This window comes from Apus apus, chromosome 5, assembly GCF_020740795.1.
Source record: "Apus apus isolate bApuApu2 chromosome 5, bApuApu2.pri.cur, whole genome shotgun sequence".
Classification (NCBI taxonomy): Eukaryota; Metazoa; Chordata; class Aves; order Apodiformes; family Apodidae; genus Apus; species Apus apus.
The window spans coordinates 14,602,396-14,618,294 of record NC_067286.1 but is presented as its reverse complement, the minus strand read 5'-3'; the positions used below and the strand labels follow the sequence as shown (position 1 = coordinate 14,618,294).

The following is a 15,899-nucleotide window of genomic DNA, read 5'->3' as shown; positions in this document are numbered from 1 at the left end:
GGCAAATCAAATCCCACTTCCAGAAACTGAGGTACTCCAAATCAATTGTGATCATCTGCACAGGGATTTTTGCAGAAAAAGCGGTTGTGTTGTGTGTCACTGCTAGTGCAAGGTCTGAAAGCATGACATCTGTTAAACAGAGGTCTACAAAAGACAGCCAGGCCCAAGGTGGGTGTTACTGGCTGTGAAGGGTGCTGGAATGAGATGCCTGTGCGTAATGAAGCAGAGGCAAATGGGCAGCGCGTCTCTCAGTTTTGAAGTTATGTCACTTCACTGTTGAAAACAGTTTTTTACAATTTGGACATAACTCTGGCAACAGGCAAGATGGTGGCTGCTTCATACATCTACCTATACATGTCTCCTCTATTTGCCTATGAAAGATCCATAATTAAATATTTTCTGTAGAAGACACGTCTGCACGTGTGTATATGTGCATACAAATATTTTACAAACACAAATGTTAGGTGTAGTATTGCCAGTTGTGTTGTAATTTATTTTTACTCTTTTTTCTTGGACCACAAATTGATAAAGGCAATAGGTGGCTGTAGTCATCCTAAAGTACATTGACCTGATTGGTTCTTTTATCATTTGTAGTATTTTTAAATGAAGATTGTGGTCTTTATTTTTAACCTTTCTGTATCTGTTACACAGAGAGCTTGAAAATGCTGATAATCGCAGATTAGAAAAGGCTCTAATTTGGGGAAAGATACTATTTTTAGGTGTTAGAGTGATTTGGGAACGAGTCACTTCTGCAAAGCTGATTGGACACTTAAAATTCTTATTCTTGCTTCGCCTGTTTCTGGGTAGACTTAAGAATCCTCCAGAGCCAAGAGAATGGCATTTTGGTTCACCCATGAATAGATACAGTTTTGTTAGTATGTGATCTTGAAGAGTTCAAATCTCTTGGCTGTACTGTACAAGAAATATTTTCATTATGGATACTCAGCAGGCTTTAAGTTATCGCAAGACCTTAGAAGTAAAGTCAGAGAAAAACAATTTTAAAGTTATTGAAGGAGACATCTCAGCATTGTCTAACTTCCTTGTCTTCATATTTGGTTGTTCTGTTTTCCAGCAGGCTAAAGCGTGAATTCAGCTTTTCTCATACTCATATTGCAAGTTAGTGAGAACTACTTTGTATCGAATTGATTTGCTTGAATATTGTATAGATGGTCCTGTGGACATGTGTGTGTATCATATATCGATTTTTTTCACTGCAAACTGAAGCTTGCCATTTCACCAGAAGTTTGGTTGCTTTGGTTTTAGTCTTTTACACTATTTTCTGAGTAATATTATACATAACTTAAAAACTATTCATGCTATTGCTTTTTCTTCAGGAGTAAGGATAAATATTTGTAATTGTGTGAAATGTGGCCTTAAATTCTAATTTATTCTTTTCTGTCTAGCTTTCTGTCCAGGTTGCTTTCAATAGCAGCTTTTCCTCTGTGGTTAGCCTAGTGTCAACTGTAAGATGGAAGAAACTGGCTTTCTGCATGGACACAGGAAAAAACAGTGAGGCCAGTGGATGAAGGACACCCCATATTTCCAGTGTGTCTTCCTCCAAAGCAAGGAGAACCAAACTCTTGAATTCTTATTTAGGTCAAATACTCTTCCAGAGATAGAGTTGCATAGTTCTTTTTTTTTTTAGTGGTTGTTTTTTTGTGGGGTTTTTTTGTGCTGTGGGTTTTTTGGGTGTTTTGGGTTTTTTGTTTGTTTGGGGGTTTTTGTTTGTTTTTTTTGTTTGTTTGTTTGTTTTAGTTCTGAAGAATTCTTTGTTCTGTCAGGTCTCTGGTAGATACCATCCTTCCTAAACAGTGCCAGATATTGCTGTCTTGATTCCAGCTAGTTTTCTCTTCTCCCTGAGGTTATGCAGAGGATCAGATGGGATAGTGCCAAATGGCATCTCGGGGACCCAGCTTGCACTGTCCATTCTGGTCCGCTGACCTTCTGGAGCTGGCATGGTGCCTCTGAATCCCTCTGCCCATCAGCTGTTCTTCCTGTCACTGTGCCAAAGACAGATTTTACGTTCCAACATCGGAGTCCTGCACCTGATGCATGAATGCTGTTTTCACTATGGCTGTTATTTCAGGGTCCAGAAAAAAGTAGTAGAACAGAATCTTTCAGAAAACATCTCTTCAGTACTCATCACAGGAGGTTTTAATCTCAGGACTCTCTTCTGTGCTTGCCTTCCTCCAAAGACTGACTTGACACATTCCCACTACTTATGGAGCTGTTCCCCATTCAGGATCTAGGTGCATCTTACACTGATGGTGGCGAAGTGATGCTGTGTCCCCAAAATGTATCTTGAACCCTCTGCAGCAGAGGTGTTTTTTGTCTTTCCTAATCAGAACAACTCAGTGCCATCCCAAATTCTGCCTTTGTTTCCTTCCCAGTCTTGCTCACTTCTAGGGAAAATTCGGCAGGAGTGGTGTAAAGAGCAAGTGTATGAGCTTCTGGCCTACAGAGGAGGCTGAAGGAAGAAATGTGGAGAAGCTGTGCTGCAGCAGGGTGACTGAGTAAACTTCCTGAGTTTGTAAAAGGTGTGTTTGCACACCTGTATGTGCTCCATTCCACTTCAGGGCTAGGGTCTCTTTAGCCCCATTGTGTTGCTTGAAATGCTTGGGATTTGCCAGCTCTGTATTGAAACTCAGCAACTCTTTTTAAAAAACAAGAATTATGGGTTCGAAATTAAATAGTTTAGCAAATAAAAGTAAAAGAGTGCAAGTTTTCCATACAGATGTTAAAAGGTAAAAGTTAGTAAGCTGTACTTTACATCTTGCTCAGAATCCCTGTTCTGCACCAGAAAAGTGAGTATGTTAAAATCCGTCTTTTTCTAATCTAGCTAATCTTTGCTTTTAACAGATATTGATGGCAGAACTCTTCCTTTGCTTAATATCAACAAGCAATTCCTCCAGACTTCACTCAACAGTCATGTCTGATTTTAAACTGATGTTTGGAGAAACATACCCAATCCTGCCCTCTGGGCACTTCTGTTTTTGAAGCTGGCTGCTTTGATTCACTTCCTGACTGTTATTAATTCTTACGGTATGATGTTTAGTTTTTAATTATGCCTGACAAAGCCTATTCTCCCACTAGTTCTTTATATCCAATATTGACTGTTTGCTTATTTTTTTTTTCCCAGAATACTTACTAAAATATAAAGTATTGCTTTAAAAATACAGCTAAAATATCGGTGTTTATTCCTAAGATCCTGGTCTTCCTGGCTGTTGGTTACCTGAGAAAGGAAAGAAAATTTGTCTCTCCCCTCTGATAAACATTATTTGGCTCATTGCTTTACCTAAGTTTTTGACTGGCCAAAATTTCTGATCTTTTCCTAACCCTTAAGAAATGGGAAGAGCTAGAGCACTTGAGTTCTGCTTTACAGTACCACCCTGAAAAAACCTTTCTGAAATCAGAGAAATGGCTTAGTCATGTAGATGGGACTGAGGGTGCAGTTTGTTATTTTTATTTTCTAAGTGTTTTCTTAAATATACAGCTACTGTTTTACTTGCAATGGAAAGTTAACACAAGCCCAGCCCTGCACAGCCAACCTCGGGTAAAAACACAGCGTTTCATCTGCCCCTTTGAGCAAATGTGACTTGCCTTGGGTGCACACACTTGAAGTAAATCTCTTTAAGGTCTGTGTTTGAAGTCTGAATCTTGTGATTTTTTAAAAAATTTTGCTTGCTTTCATCTTTTCTCACAGGTCTGTCAACTATCTTTCTGTTTTCTTCCTTGAAAGGGATGCCTTTAGTTGGCAGAACTATGTTATGTGAGATAGAGGGGAATGATGGTTTTAAGTGGCAGCAACGTTAACATGGGGTTGTTACCGAGCCATTTACTTTCTGCTCTTCTTCTAGGTGCTCAAATGGCCCAACCACTGCTGTATCTGAGTATATCTTGAGTTACCCCATCCAGACCCCAACACAGTGGTGGCTGTTAGGATCCCTGTAACAATAGACACAAAAACTGAGACAGGCAGACAAGGCACACGACCCATAGTTTTATTAGATGTGCGCTTGCACTACAGTACAGTGTGGTATAGGCACACTTGAACCAGATACAAGTAGGTGAACTCGAGTACAACAGTTGCAGCACAGAGGAAATGTAATCTGCAAATCTTGCCCAGAAAGGAGGGTTAGTTCATCCTGAACTGACTCCAACTATAGCTCGGCTATAGCTTATATCAAGCTAGGTATTTTCAAGTTCTCACGGGTACACATGCACTACAGGGCTGTCACAGTTAAAACTGCACTCTGTGACACTTACAGTGGAGCCATCATCTGAGCCATTGTGTTATGCTAAGATTACAACTTGTAACTTTGAAAAGTAAGGCATCCTAATAATGTCACTGCTGAGTTGCAACTACTTTTGTTCTGAAGGCAACATTTGCGTAGCTGTGGGAAAATCTACTAGTTCAAAACTTGGCGACCACTTGCTTCCTTGACTTTTCTCTTTGTATTTCTAACACTTTAGCTTATGACTTCTGGACTTGTATGACTCTACTTCTTAAGCATGGGAAAAAAGCCCTCACTTGTTTAATATCAACAAGCAGTTTTTTTAGACTTCACACAACAGTAATGCACATTCATACGTGTCTTGAAACTTGACCAAAATGCAGCCTTGCAATTGATACAGGAAAACTAAGGGGAAAAGTCCAAACTAAAGCCCATTAAAACACAAAGCTATTTTACAGAAGATGTCCATGTTGAAGGTTTACACATTGCACTTCTTGGTTCTGAGTTAAAGAATTGTGTTCTGTGGAAAAGGACACCTTCAGAAACAAACCCCAGAACAGAATGCTTCCTTGTGTTCAGTGTAAACAGCCCTCCAGGGGATGAGAATAGCAGTCAGATAAGAAGAAATTGTAGATATATGTGACCACATGGAATAACTTTCTACTTTTTGTTGTATTGTAAGTATTTTTTATAAGCTGCCAAGGACCAACAGCCATATATAGCCTGGTTTGCATGATCACCTTAAAACTGTGTACTTGTAAATAGACCAGTATATGATACAAAGTTTTGCTGTATAAAACGTGTTAAGCACCAAAGCATTTCCAAAATATTATTTTCCAACCTCACTTCTCTTTCTTGAGGACAGAGTTCCCAAGAGCTCAGCGGGTTCTCTTGTTTCTGACTTCAGCCAACGAAGTAGGAGGAAGCACCATTTCACCTGTATGCTGCTGTTCATCTTGCTGTCTGTGTAGCTTCTGCTCTTTAAGTTGCTTAATGCTTTGAAAGCTACATGTAGAACTGTAATGCAGTTTGAGGAGTTGGTCAGATTCTTGCTTCTGTGTTCATCACTGACCTTTTTATCATCTATAACTTTTCCTAGACCTGTGCTGAAGATGGCCTTCAATCCTAGGTCTTGGATGTAATGTTCTAGGTCTGAATGAACTGCAACTGTCCCCACCCTTTTCTTTGTATAATAATTTACATCAGTTTAAAGTGTATGTAAATTTGAAATGGTAATGCTTTATACCCAGAATAGATGGGTGCAAACAGCCATGGCACCATACGGTCCCATAGGACACTTGGAATGACTTGCACTGTTCTAGGTATGCTTCGACATACTTAATCTATGCTGTTTTGCGTGAACGACCTGTTACTAAGCACTTAGTATAAGGTATTTTCTGTATGTTCTGTTTCACATCATACAGAGAGTCATGAATCTGCAGTCTCTGTGATGAGATCATGATTGTCTAGTTCTGGTCATACAAAGTTAAAACACTGTGACACATACAATGCCTGCCATTTTGAGAGGCAGGGATGTAAGTTCTAAGTGAATGTCACTCTCTGCCATGCCTGATACTCTGATGGAGAGATATTAGTGCCACATTCAGAACCTCAAGACAAATATCTCTGTTAACTAATTTCTGTCAGCTGTTTTGGTCATGTACTCGAGAGCAAAATTTAAAGATTTTCTTGTCTTCTACAGGTGTAAAAAAAAGCATCTTTGATGCTTAATCTTCTCTGCACTGCAGCTGCTTCGTGTATGATATAATCCTCATGTATTGTCAGTGGACCAGATACATTCAGTCTTGCACAAATTCGTGAGCCCAGGTTTTGTTCTGTGTTGAGCTGGAGATGCTTTCCTGTTGGGAAGGAATTGACATGTTTGAGTAAAACCAAAAGGAAAACCCTGTCCAGCACCCCTGAGCTTTAGTCATAATAAGTACCATTTTTGTTTTCCTGAGAAAACAGGAATGTGAACAGTTACTCCTTACAATAGATTTCTCCTTGCTACATACACATGGCAACGCAAACATCTCCATCTTACAGGATTTCAGTTTTGTCACAGAAACTATGAAGGTGCAGCAGCCTAAGGAATCTGTTATTACAAGTAGGTTGTTTTTAAATCCTAGAATATAGTTTTGTTAGTTTCTTGTGTTTTTGTCTTCAAAATGGCAATGCATAACTTGAGGAGGAAAATCTGCCATAAACTAGCCTGAATGGTAACCTAAAGCATGGCTTGGTTGATGTAACATGATTATTTTAAATAGATGCATATTAATTTGTGTGGTGAGCCATTCAGCTCCTGCTTTGAAGTGTCCTGTGAGATCCAAACAAAATTTCTAGTGTCACTGTATTTTAGCAAGTAGCCCTATCTCTAGTGAACAGGCTCAGGTAACTTGCCTGATGGTTAAAACAGCACATAGGAAAATGCACAGCATGTTTGCATGAAACTGCCAATGTTGTTTTTTTTGGTAAGTGCCATTCTTACTGTATCTTTCCCTGCTTCTCTGCATTGCTGTACGTTGGACTCCCTCCCCATAAACAATTCTGAGGCTGTGCCAGCTGTGCTATGTTGCCTTTTACTGCGCACTTAGAAATTATTTTATCATAAACACGATTCTTTCCCCTTCTCATTTTGTAACTGTCAGCTATGTATATTCTGTGGAAATGAGGACAGAAAATAAGGATGCTCTGCTGTTTGCCATTCATGGGGTAGATACTGATACTGAAGGAGAAACTAGAAATTAGACTTTCCAAAATGTAATGAATTTCAAAGCCCTATTGCTCTGTTTTACAGAACTCTACATGCCACTGTGGCTCCCTAAGCCATAGTAGGCATCTTGTATATGCAAGTTGATTTTCTTATTCTCTTCAGTATTTAGTTGTATATTGTAATTGGATATTTTGACAGTTGGCCTTGAAAGCATGACCCAGATTAAAGTCCCTGCTGTATTACATAACGTAAGCAGAGAAAAGGTCCAACTACCAAGACAAGGCTTTTGCTGTTAAAAAAATAATAATAATAAAATTCACTTAAGATATTAGTTTAGAGCACCCAGGTAGGTACCAGGATGAATCACAGGCACATGACCTGAAGTAATCAGATTTTTCACTTGTGTAAAACCACTGGAGGTGGAATTGAGTGGTCTAGGTCTGCTGCCTGGGGAGAGCTACTAATGATGTGAAGGTGGAGTGAGGACAGATTGTTGACTGGAGGCTAACTTCGAAATCAGCATGTCTCTAGCACCACAACTTTATATTTAATACAAAAAATTTATGTTGTTTCCTATCTGTATATTGTGTTAGCACTGCAATGCCTGTGATTTTTATCCAGTTTAGTCACTATAAAGTCAAATGTGCATTTCCAAGGTTGTGGTCCTGAACAGCTCCAGCAGCTATTGGATGGGCTGCCTGGAGCGTACGACAGCAGCACCTTGAAAATGTGGGTATAAATGCAGCTCCATAATAAAACCAGTACTATATGAATCTCTCAGTTGTTTTCTCCTTTTGGAGGTGCCATGGGATTATGTGATCCTGTAATCTTCTTATCAAACTTTGTCTTTAATAAGATTTTGCAGAATGCTGACACTACTTTTAGTTAGTAATACATTTCCATGTTTTTTCTGCAGAAAACAATTGGTGTCAACCCTGTTTCTTATATTCTAAAATTGCAAATCTTCTGTACTAATGACAGAATTGTTGCTAACAAAGATAGGTAAGTTCAGAGGGATATTTCTTTCCTTTTGCTTTACATGACACCCTGGACTGCCTAATGTCTTGAAAACAGGAAGACTTATTCACTTGTGTTTTAGAACTTCTTGGGAGAAGTATGGTCTATATCTCTGATCCTGTGCAGTGTTATATTGTTCCTTGTGAGGTTTTGAATGCTTTAAAATAGTTGAGGGGATGACAAACACCTGAATTTTGTTCACAGTCCAGTCCTGATACTGTTTAAAGTAGTTTGACTTGCTAATCTGCTGCCTGCTGTAAATTTATCTATAACCATCTGTAGAGTAGCACCAGTTTAAGGTGAAGAAAAAATCTCATGTATTGTGGGGTATTGCTAAGAGCACAGAGCTTATACAATAGAGCTGTACTAAAACATTTTAACAAATCCTTAATATGTGAAGCTTCCTGATTAATACCTTGGCTTTAATATAGTTGGGTTTTCTTTAAAGTCAGCTTCTGTTCGTGTGGTTGGAAGAGTGGGAGAGAAGCAGAAAAGAGACAAGTTTTTAAAGATTTCAGTGATAAGTCTCCGGGGCACAGGCTAGTTTAGAAGCAGGCTGTTTGTAGCCTGAAACTAGACTGCAGTGATGTTTTTAGCTTCCTTGTTTCCAGTTTTTCTTTCTTTACCTTCAGGCCAATCATGAAGATGTGATTTATCATAACCTGTTTTCAACTGTTTAAAACTCATATGCTTAGGCTAAGACAGTCACTTGGTCTCCCTTTATAGTCACCAGAGTGAGATAGGTTTGATTTTTATACCAGTGTTTGGTTAAGATTAATTGGCTGTTGGAGAGATGTAGATGACTTGGCTCTTACGGAAAACTAGAGGATAATAAGCTATAGCTACATTGCTTGATTTTTAGGTGACTGAAGTTAAGTGCCGTGAATCTCACCTAGAGTATTTTACTTGCTAACACTGATTCTTCTCACCTGAAGAGCACAGTACTCAGCAATTTGGAGTGACTCTAAATCCTTTTCTTTCCCCAGAATCCTGTAATCTGTCCAATATGTTGTAGTTTATTTTACCTAGAAGTACTTTTATCTAGTTTAATCAACCTGTGGATTGCAGTTGTCACTTTAGTTACCTTGAAAAAAGCCTAGGTAATTATTGCAAATAGAAAGAAGGCAGTGGCACTTACTGTTTTGTGTGACCAACACAGATGTTTTTTTCTCCCCACTTTTTGTATGTTTAATGTTTGGGGAAAAAGTCTTGCTCTAGACTTTCATTAGTGTTACTGTGAACTCAAGTGAAATTCCCTTGGGATTATGCTGTGTTGCCATGTGAATTCTGTGGTTTCATTTGTACTTTGAGTATTTATATTTTAAAGGGAAAAGGTGAATGTGATGCATTATGCTGTTCCATTTAACCAGTGACATGGAGCAACTTACCCTCCTCACCTCACCAAACACAAATAATTTGGTTTGGAAACATGCTACAGTGTTTGTTTTAAATTTAGGTAGCAATTTGTAGCTTTATTAATGCATATCATTCTCATGGTCTTTTATCCTGGGAAGGTCTGGCACAGGCTTAAAAATCAAATTATATCAAGAAAGCATGTCAGGTGGGGCTACTGGGGCTGTGTTAAGGCTTTTATCAGCAATAAACTGTGAAGAGAATAAAAAAGAAAGGAAAAAAAATAAATGAGGAGGGGTAATGTGGGGGAAGGGAAGAGAATTTTGTCCAGAGGCTAGCCATTAGTTCACCTTAATGAAAGTCTTCCTTAACTTGGCAGCTATTCCTTCTATCATTTTTTTAATAGGTGCCTCATTATCTTCAATCTTTATTGACTTCAACTTCTGTGCCAGTAATTCATGTAGCTATTTGTTCCCTGCTGGCTAGTGCTGCCACCATCATTTTGCCCAGCCCTCCTTCAGGTTTTGTTAATAGGATATTAGAAAAAAAAAAAAATGGACTCTGTTTTCTAGAAATCCTATTTTCTCTGACACAAATCTAGCATCTGGCTTTATTTATTTTTTTTTTAATGTACAAACCTTTCTCTAATTCTTCTGCAGGAAGATATGATGTAGTATGTAGTGTACCTTTTATTTTCACAACAATAAGTCCCTGCCATTTAGCTTTCCTGACTTCTGACTTGATGGTGATGAGAACCATGATTGTGGCCTGCCATTCTGTATCTGTCGGCTGCCCTTTTATCTCTTCACATTTCTGCCTGGTTCTTCATATATGTACGAGGCCTTTTGTATAAGACCGTTTAAAAATCTTAGTTGCTCTTTTTCTTTTTCCAGTTTTCACTCTTGGCTTATTTCAGTAACCTTGGAGCACACTATAGTCATGTAGAAAGAACTGTTTGTTGGCCTTGGAGATGTAAAGGCTGGAAAAAACTCAGTGATCCTTATTTTGGGGAAGATGTTCTCCTTTAGTGTTTTCCTAGTTTGTACATTTTTCTGTGGTTTTTTTTTTGTTTGTTTGTTTGTTTTCCAAAAGATGCTTAACTGTGTGTGTGTGTATATATATATCAAATTGAGTGGTTAATATCCTACTGGGTTGTTTCTTTAAATATCTATTATGTTATGAATGTTCCACTGAGGAGTTTGTAATTCGAGGTAACTAAAACATTTCTGGTTTCCTTGTCCTGTTAAGGCAGGAAAAAAAAAAAGAATCATTTAGTCCAATGTAGTGAGTCTCCATACAAACATACAAATTCTTGTACTAATTGCTAGTAGACTAGTCAGAAAAAGCTTAAGACAAACATATTATTATAATAGCGTGTTATATTCCCTTTTCTTTAAACTTGAAAGTTTTCTCACTCGAAGTAGGCTTATTCTGCAGGTTCCACGTAGTCACTGTGCAAAATAATGCTTTTTCTTAGTTGCAGGTGTTTTTCTTTCTTTGTTTTTTTTTTTTTCCCCTGAATAATTGTTCTGTCATGTGTCTTTAGACTCAACTTGTGTAACTCCTACTTGTTAATATTTACATAAATAATTTTACCTGGAACATTACAAAAACCAATTGTAACTACCTCGTAGATGTTCTGAACTGTTGCTGTTTAAATGGAATATGTTGCACATTTCCTTTTTGGCACATTTATGCAGTACATGGATGTGTTTTTATGGTATAGGTTGGGCTGCTAGTATTGTGCATGTATGGTCGTCAGAAAATCTAGTGCCTTCTAAGATGAAAAGAACAGAAATGCTGTAATAGTTGAGATGTACCTGGCCTACTGTGGTGCTCTAGTGGCTTTTTGTTGTGTTCTATTGATTATCAAGAAAATTAAAGGTAATTGTTGAATTACATCTGACTTTTGTTATGTTTACACTTGGTTACAGAAGGGGACATGCTAATATGTGGAGAAATCAGACAACAGTAAAATATTACTGCATTTGGAGGAGAGAAAGATGGTTCTGTTAGCTTTCCAATAAACTTCCTGGATTTTGAAAAGTAAAATGATACTACAATTATGATTTGGATTGTTTTTTTTGAACTTTGGCACTTTTCTTCTCACTATTTGGACTCCAGAGTGATACTTCATGCTGTTAATACCTGCTGCTTTTCAAAAATAACAGTGGTATCAGAAACATAGTTATATTGCAGGTACATAAATTCACAAGTACCAGTCTGTGATAGCCAAATAAAGAAAAGAAAATAGGGAAGAAATAGCATATATAGTTTAGAGTAAGAGGGGGTTTGGGTGTATTGTTTATTATGCCAGCCATTTATGAAACAAAATTTACATATTGTGCTTCAAGAAAGAGTACTGTGGGCTAATAGCAATACATGGATCATGATTTGGGATTAAAAAGAGTAGATGTTTACCAAAATAAATAATAACTAGGGAAAATAAGGAAAATAAAAGCAGTGAAATTATGTCAAAGCAAGCAGAAGAGGCAGGCTGATTAAGAGTAAAGCAAGTTGTTGGAGATTTATATTTAAAGGACAAAAGTGGTATGTGAACTTGAAAGTAGAAAGGAAATGTAATGTGGCTGCTCTGTGACTCTGTGTGTTCCTCAGTCCTGCAGATCATGCCGTGAACAACTGAACTCACTGGGCTTGGTTTGTGATAGTTTTGCTCGCTCTAGGGGTAACTTGAAAGACAGGGATTCCACATAATTTCAGGAAGGACCTTAAAATGTGGAGGGATTTCTGTGGGCTCTGTATAAATACTGAACTGTGTATTTACTAAGTGATTTTCAAATGTCTTCATTATTTTAATCTCTCATGTTGATAATTCTGGTTTCTTTACCTGTTGAAAAGAATCAGAAGTTTTTTCCCCACCTTAGCAGAAATTCTTAGAACCTAATTAGAAGATGACAAATTTATTCCCCAAAACTAATCAAAGCTGTTGTGTTTCTGTGGTCTTTACATTTTGTATTCTGTCTTTTAGGTGGCCAGTGCTTCTCTTGGGGATGGAACGAGCATGGGATGTGTGGTGATGGCACAGAAGCAAATGTTCACGTCCCAAAGCCAATCAAAGCTCTTGGTTACACAAAACAGATCTTAATTGGATGTGGTGCAGGACACTCCATGGCTCTTTGTCAAACTCCACATTAGACTCAGCACTTCTGAAATTATAGTGTCATGGATGTGGATGGACAACTTGGGACTGTGTAGCTTAGAAGTGCTACAGGAGGATTGTCCATGATTAGCACGATGCTTGGAAAGTGCAAAAGAAGTTTTTTCTAAGACTAAAAGGAATGAGTATGCATAGAAAACTAGAATATTTAAAAAATTGTTTCATGGGTCCTTTTCACAGGAACTGACTTTCATATCCACAGATAGAATGACAGACATTTTGCCTTGATGCAATACTATGGAACAAACAATGACTTGTTCTTCTGAGAAGCCTTTGAGGAAGAAGCCAACTACTTAATCACTTAGCATTAGTGTATAAATTCAGTCTAAGAAAATTATCTGAGAAGATGGAGACACATGGCCCCTTCTGGTCTATTATTGTATCTTTATGTCATGATGAGTATATGTTGCACCTGCCAACTTCTGCTGGAGTTGTGAGCTCCCAGCAACTGAGAAAATCCAAATCACATCACAGAAAAATGCCAGTGAACATAAATAGATGCATACACACATTTTAAACAGAAGATCAGGATTAAAAAAAAAAAAAAAAAAGAAAAACAGAAAAAAAAAAGATGTCATTTAGAAGACTGGCAAAAGGGGAAAACAAGGCCCTTCTGAGCTAGCTATATACCCAAAGCTGAAGCTACTGCTTTGCGAAGAAAAACTCCTAAGACCTCTTGGAAACAACAGGAAAGTTCTTGTCCAAGGGCGTAAGTCAGTCGTAGCAGTTGAGGACAGTTGGATATGATACAGCTCCTATGTTTCCAGCTGCCTTTGAATTAAAATCTAACCAGGAAGTTTTTACAAGTTCTCAAGTGTAAAGGGCAGACCAGAATGCTCCTGATAATTTCAGGTTAGTTCTTGCATCTGCTTTGCAGCCCAGCTGAGTTACTGTTCAGAGCATGCCCACAGTACTTGTTCCAGGTGAGTGCTTGGCAGAGAACATAGCCCTAACATTTGTTTTGGTAGGAGAAATGAAAGTGTCTGAATTATCTTCAGATAATATTAGCTGCCTATATTGAGTAGAATTTTCAGAGGTATTTATAAAACTGTTTTTCACACAAATACAGTGGATGACATTAAACTGGATGTTTACCACCCACGATAGTTACATTTGCTGTGGTATTTAAAGTTTTAAATATAGAGAATACTACTGTGTGCTAAATGCACCTTTTAATGAGACCTACTGTTCCTAAACAGTGGTTTAATTTTTAAAGCAGGTTTACCAGGCGAGAAGCCTTACTGAATTACAAAATACTCAGAGAAGGGCTCTTAGGAAATACAACAGGAAAACTTTCTAATGATCTGTCAGCTTGTATATGAGGGAGAAGGAATTAAGATTGTAATATGGGCTGTGAGGGGTTTTCCTCCTTGGTTTTACAGCAGTTATAGTCCATGGCCTAATTTTCAAAGGCATTTTATTTTTCTAGTCAGTGGATGAGAAACCTTAACTGAATATGAAGCTGATAAAGCAACTGTATTACAGATACTGAAAGAATCTGTAAGAAAAATCAAATGGATCTTCTGCCAAAAGTAGAGAATTGAGACTTCTATTTTAAAGTGTTTTTCAAATTTGTGTGTTGGTTGTGGTTCTTCGTGGCAATATACTGTTCAGGCTGTGACCTCTTGTATTTTTTACTTATCTAAGTTGCTGTTCATCGACTCTCCTCAATGCCATTTTCTAGATACCACAGCCTTTCTATTATATGTACTGAACAGTTTGTCATACAGTTTTTGACTGTTCTGTCTGAGGTTTCTACCTTTGTTTTCCTCCAAAATCTGTGTACAAATAAATGTGTTATCTTGTTTCAGTAATCATATGCTCTAAATAATTATATTTCTCAATGAATCAGAGCCAGTATGCGTGCCTTATAACATACTGTGCTGAGCATGTTTTGACTGTGTATGCTGTTGCTACAGTTTATTTCAGAGGAATTCACCAAATTATGTAACAAATAAATGTGACTTGGTTATTTGAAATGCTCTTCACTTTTTCACATCTGTAACGTGAACACTTTTGGAAACACAAAGAATGATATGGAGTGATGAGGAAAGAAAGGAGTATTTTGATTTGTTCCTGCTCCTGATCTTGTGCTTCATATCTGCATCTGATCTTTATCTTTAAAAGGGGGAGGACTGTGTTTTCTCTCCTTTGTCTTGCCTATTAGATTGAAAAGTTTGGGAAGTAATGACTTGTCTTGAGAGCTTGGTGTAAGAAATGGTTTGTCGTCAGTCAGTACGTCAAGGTGCTGCTGTAGTATGAAGAGTGAATAATTCATTGCAGATGGTTGTGAAAAATAAGTTGTTGCTCATCCATTTCTGAATGAATGCACTGTTTGGTGTGTTGACATGCTTTGTTTGCAGAATAAAACATTGTACAAAATCAGTTTGGGCTTTCTAGGGTAAGGAAGGGAGTACACAGTCAAAGAGCTCCTAAACAAGTGAAAGAACCTTCCTCGTTGCTGGTGTCCAGAGCTTAGTGACTGTTGCCTGTTGATGTCCTGATGCAGAAGGTCAGTCTCTGCAAGGCAAAATGCAGAGCCAGGTGCTATGCCAGTGCTTCTGCAGGGCTGTAAAGACAGACTTCTTTGGGCAGGTCTTCAGTGCTAAACAAAGTAAGCCCGTTAGTAAGCATTCTGAGTTCACATTCAGATGCAGATGAACTGGCAAGGTTTATAATATGTATATAGGTAACACAAGAACAAAATAAGCACATGTCTGTGCAGGTGCTCTCCCCTTCCATTTTCCAAAAATGAGCAAACTGCCAGTGAGCTGACATTCATGAGGGGAAAGGTGAACTTAATACCACAACTTCGCTGTAGAACAAGTTGTGACCGGTTGACCTTCAGTCCAGAGAGCTTCCAGGCTTTTGGGTGGAGGGGTGGAAGGAAGCTGCTGTGTGTGCTTTTGTTGTTTGAAGTCCTAGGAGATCTGCTGTTGTTACTCATGCAACCTCCATATACAACTGTGAGAGACACTCCTGTTCCATTTTAAAGAATATTGGTAGGAAGATGTGTTTGTTGTATCACAAGATTCTTGTCTCTTGGAGGGTTTGTTAGGGCACTTGGCAGTCACTGATGTTACTTAATTTTGTGTAGCATTCCTGAGTTACTTGATGCTTATTAGCTTAGAAGGATGGACCCTGTGTTTGAAGTGTGTTCATTTGAAAGGAAAACTCCGTCCTGCTTTTCTTCCTGTTTGCCACCAGTCACCAGTTCTTTCATGTTACTGGCTTCCCTCCCCTATCTGCATGTTGGCAGTCCTGTTGGTGACTGGCTAGTCCTTGCCATCTGTAACTGCCATGAAGGTCACTTTTGCATGACTGACAGGAGATTTTGCTCTGCTGCATGACTGAACACAGGGAAATTGAGTGGGAGGGGAAGAATATGATTTGATTTTGTTTT

The 15,899-nt window shown here is 38.2% G+C and overlaps 3 protein-coding genes across 5 annotated transcripts in view; 1 reads left to right on the top strand and 2 right to left on the bottom strand.

The window, feature by feature from the left end:
* SERGEF (secretion regulating guanine nucleotide exchange factor) overlaps positions 1 to 14,310 on the top strand; it is a 157,671-nt gene extending 143,361 nt beyond the window's left edge. Inside the window, 2 exon segments of the mRNA XM_051622270.1 lie at positions 12,308 to 12,457; positions 12,460 to 14,310. Coding sequence (XP_051478230.1) covers positions 12,308 to 12,457; positions 12,460 to 12,497 — 188 coding nt within the window. The 3' untranslated portion in view covers positions 12,498 to 14,310.
* Positions 1 to 15,899, bottom strand: part of TMEM86A (transmembrane protein 86A) — a 526,280-nt gene that overhangs the window by 395,383 nt on the left and 114,998 nt on the right. The window lies entirely within an intron of this gene.
* The window catches only part of KCNC1 (potassium voltage-gated channel subfamily C member 1), a 127,322-nt gene continuing 114,495 nt past the window's right edge, over positions 3,073 to 15,899 (bottom strand). For both annotated transcript variants that reach the window (XM_051622254.1, XM_051622258.1), the window contains one exon: positions 3,073 to 6,094. In XM_051622254.1, the coding sequence (XP_051478214.1) occupies positions 5,913 to 6,094 (182 nt within the window). In that variant the 3' untranslated portion in view covers positions 3,073 to 5,912. The remainder of the gene's footprint in view (positions 6,095 to 15,899) is intronic.